The sequence below is a fragment of the Elephantulus edwardii genome, unplaced genomic scaffold (assembly GCF_000299155.1).
Source record: "Elephantulus edwardii isolate Elephantulus edwardi_28Jun2011 unplaced genomic scaffold, EleEdw1.0 scaffold00169, whole genome shotgun sequence".
Lineage (NCBI taxonomy): Eukaryota > Metazoa > Chordata > Mammalia > Macroscelidea > Macroscelididae > Elephantulus > Elephantulus edwardii.
This window is the reverse complement of record NW_006399919.1, coordinates 7,296,694-7,300,651: the sequence shown is the minus strand read 5'-3', so window position 1 is coordinate 7,300,651 and position 3,958 is coordinate 7,296,694. Positions and strand designations below refer to the sequence as shown.

Here is a 3,958-nt window from a genome sequence, read left to right as displayed (position 1 = left end):
CCAAACTGAGTGTTCCACCACTCAAGAACACATTCCCTTCTGAAAACCAAAGCCCAAATAAGAACACTAAGCCCACTTGCATCTAACAGCCTCTGCAGTGAAACATGAAAACTGTATACACAATGCCAGCATAAACAAGCGCACTGTAGCTAAACCAGGACAACACTTTTGATGTAATAAGACTCTATACAGAATTCAATCACAGCCTTCTCCCAAATTAACTCAAAAACTCATCTCTAACTTAAATTTTCCTTCTCTGAGACCAATAGTAATCATAAGCATACTGTTATTAATCACTCCATGTCTCTTTAAGTTTTTACTTCACAGGATCAAGAAGATGACCACGTTAATTCTCCCCTGGCCACTAATCCCAGACTGACTCACTCCAGGCTCTGAACCCCCAGATCGTCGCCCCTGATCAGCAGGAAGTAGCCCAAAGAAAGATACGTCGCCCTGTTTTATCACTAAAAAGAGTCTAAGGTGTTAGTCTGGGCAAAGAGGCCAAAGAGAAGAATGAAGAATTCAGAACTCAAATGTTGATAGCTTTGCCTGCTTCAGATAAGAAGGCAAATGACCTTGCCTGCCTGGCTAAGCTAGCAGGTGGCTCGTAAATCAGAGTGGAATGTCCCTCCCTAAAGACTCTGTTGATAAAAATCCTTCCCAGTAAGTTCTCAGTGTGACTTCCCATTCTGCCTCTCTAGGATGAGGAACTCACCCGGGAGCTCCCCTTCCACCCCCACCCCCCTTTAATAAAGCTGCATTAAGCTTTCTCTCGTTCTCTCTGATTTCTTCTTTAAGTCCACTACCTAACCTAACCTAACAGGCACTACTTAAAGTTCGACTGCATTCAAAGTGGGTACAAAGTCAGGATCATTTCACACTGACAACCGGAACTATCAAGAGATAAGGACAAACGTAACACCCGTATTACTAATCCAGGAGATCACATAGCCGATCAGCACTGTCTGTTCTACCTGTCTCCTATTCCTGTACAAGATGGGAAAGAGAGGAAAAGCCGATGAACGCGTCCAGACAGTAGGAGCTGGGGAGCGGAGGCTCACTTCCTACAGCGTGAAACCCAAAAAAGCCCTCGGGCCCTACGGCAACGCACAGAAACAGCGAAGCGAACTTTGCCAAAGCTCAAAAAAGAAATTGCTGCGAAAGCCACCAAAAAGAAATTGCTGAGAATAAAAAAGAACGCTTTGCTTGCCCAAAACTCACCAGCCAGGAGCGGCGTGGACGGAGCCATCTTGCTCCGGAAAGAGAAACTTACGCGCGCAGGTCAAAGTGTGCACAGGCCGAACCTTGGCCCTACACGTCTACTCAGGCGTGGAGAGGAGAACTTCCGGTAGAGTAGGTACTTCCGGTATTACTTGCCCCAGGGGCACGTTTACTTCCGGTCTGGGCGCAGGTGTCTGTCTGCGCAGGCGCAGCGCCGGCGGTACGTTATATAGGTCGCGGGCGCATGAACGAGCGGTGCGTAGCCACCTCCTCCCGCCTCCTTTTTGCTCCGCCACGGGCAATGCCTGCACTTCCGCGGCCCGGAGCCCGCCCACTGCTGACGTTGGCAGGCTAACCTGAGCACTTCGGGGCGGCGGTGCTGCACCGTCCGGTTATTGCGTTGCTCTTCCTTCCTCTTTCAGTCCACGCTCCCGGCGGCGGCAGTAGCAGCAGTGGCAGTGCGAGCACGGCCCGGCGGCCTCTTCGCTCCTCTCCTCGCGTTCATCTCGCTCGGCCGGGCCGGTCCGGCGTTGTCCGTCCGTCGGCGGCCGGCGCCCTGCTTAGTACTCAGCCCCGTAAAGCGCGCCGCGCCCAGGCTCAGAGGTTGGAGCTCGCGTCCCGCCTGGGAAGCCTCCTCACTTCGGAGGCGGAGACACCCTCTCCACGAGCGAAGCCGCGCGGCTGCCTACGGGAAGGCGAGCGAGCCAGGCCGAGGAGTGCCGGGGGGCAGTTGGTAGCGCCGCGAAGATGGTCGCCAAGCAGCGGATCCGGATGGCCAATGAGAAGCACAGCAAGAACATCACCCAGCGCGGCAACGTAGCCAAGACCTCGGTGAGGTCCCGGGGCGATGGGCGGTGGGGGCCCGGGTGTGGGTGCGGGAGCTGGGAAGGTGCAGGGAGGCGCTGGAGCCTGGGACCCCGGGACCCCGGGACCCCGGGACCCCGGGGCAGGCTGCAAGAGCTCGCGGCCGAGGGCTTGCTCGGCGTCCCGAAAAACTGCCTTTTCCATATTTGCAGAGAAATGCTCCCGAAGAAAAGGCTTCTGTCGGACCCTGGCTGTTGGCTCTTTTCATCTTTGTCGTCTGCGGCTCTGGTAAGTGTGTTTTGCGGGTGGGTCGATGGCGGGGTTTGGGATGACGTGGTGACCTCTCAGTCGCGAGTCTTAACCCGCCAGGTTCCCAGCCCACCTGCCGGAACTCTTACTGCTTTTACACCAATTTTATTTGTCCCACTTAACGCGCACAGAATGGTGCTCCAGAAACGTCTCCCAGCTTGACTTGCAGGAGATCAGAAAGGACTGGTAATGGACCCGTTGGAAGGAATTTAAGACCAAAACTAAATATGGGAAAGACAGAAAACCACCCTAAAACACACAAAATGAGAATTTAGCCTGTTTGGAATTTTATCAGTGTGCTTGCCAAGAAGTTTGTTTATGAAGTGAAAGTGCATATGGGTGAACGTTATGTAGATACAGTTGTTAGAGTTTAGATTCTGATTTATGTTAAATTCATCCATCAGAAGTGGGTATTAAGTAGAGCTGGTGTAGGGGGAGCTCACAGTAAGGAAACCGTAGCTGATTTGTAATTTAATGTGTGAGGTAAGCATGTTTTAGAGCTTTAAGAGTTTGACATATGGTAGGAAGAATTAGGACAGCCAGCTGTCACAGAATGAAGTAGCCTTCTCAGATGAGTTACAGATTGTCTTTCCTCATTTCATTTATAGTTGTAATTGTAGCCTGTTCATGTTGGAGTAGGTGTTTTCAGGTTTACGTATTTTGGTGTTTAATATATCACTTTACTTTTTCTGCGAGGTAGCTAATTTGGAAGGCTTTCTGATAGATGGCTGAGACCCAAGCATTTTATATAACCTAAAGATTATTGAATTTCAGCAACGTGACAATAAGGAAGCTTTTTATATATTGTGGGCCATCTCTTAAAAAAAGACCAGAATAATTTTGTACTGGAAAAACCTGATTTCTTTGGTGATTTCCCCCTCCTTTCTGAAACGGTTAGCTGTTTGTAATCTTCTTGAACATTCAGAGTAGAGATTTTTTAAAGAATAATTTACAGGCATTTTTATTGTTTTGTTAAAGTAAACTTATCTTCACTGCCTCCACCCCTTCTTCTTATAGTAAAGTTACACAGCGTTCTTGAACTCCCTTAAGACTTGTGCATCTTTAGACTTATTTTATTTAAAGCATCATGTTTTAATGTTTGATCTTTTTCTTTACAGCGATTTTCCAGATTATTCAAAGTATCAGGATGGGCATGTGAAGTGACTGAACCTTAAGACGTATCCATTCTCCTGTGAATTTTAACTTGAACTCATTCCTGATGTTTGATACCCTGGTTAAAAACAATTAAGTAAAGCATCCTGCCCAGAATGACTTCTCATATCATCCTTCATGTGTCATTCCAAGGTTTCTTCACAAGTCATTCCAAGGTTTCTAGTCCATGCCACACAGTGCCTTGCAAAAGCACCACATGAATAAAGCAATAAAATTCAATGACAAGCTACGGTGGTTAAAATTGTATGCAGTGTGGATAATTAGGTAAATTTATGTAGACAAGGTCTAGATTTTTGTTAGCCCTCATGTGTAAATGCAATTAGTTTAATTTAAAATTTGGAATCTGGTTTTTTTATAGATAGGCACTTTATTTCTACTATCTCTTTAAAGCACACTTCTTTGTAGGGTCCTGTAACTGTCCTGTAATAGTGCTTATAACTGTGTAGTGCTA

At 47.7% G+C, this 3,958-nt stretch overlaps 2 protein-coding genes across 2 annotated transcripts in view; one reads left to right on the top strand and one right to left on the bottom strand.

Moving 5' to 3' along the window:
• The window catches only part of EIF2A (eukaryotic translation initiation factor 2A, 65kDa), a 35,674-nt gene extending 34,425 nt beyond the window's left edge, over positions 1 to 1,249 (bottom strand). Inside the window, exon 1 of the mRNA XM_006895577.1 lies at positions 1,222 to 1,249. Coding sequence (XP_006895639.1) covers positions 1,222 to 1,249 — 28 coding nt within the window. The remainder of the gene's footprint in view (positions 1 to 1,221) is intronic.
• Positions 1,250 to 1,965: 716 nt separating this feature from the next.
• Positions 1,966 to 3,693, top strand: SERP1 (stress-associated endoplasmic reticulum protein 1). Its single transcript, XM_006895568.1, has 3 exons — positions 1,966 to 2,052; positions 2,238 to 2,313; positions 3,453 to 3,693. Exons 1-3 carry the CDS (start codon positions 1,969 to 1,971, stop codon positions 3,491 to 3,493), a joined length of 201 nt encoding a protein of 66 aa, XP_006895630.1. The 5' UTR covers positions 1,966 to 1,968; the 3' UTR covers positions 3,494 to 3,693.
• The last annotated feature ends 265 nt before the right edge of the window (positions 3,694 to 3,958 follow it).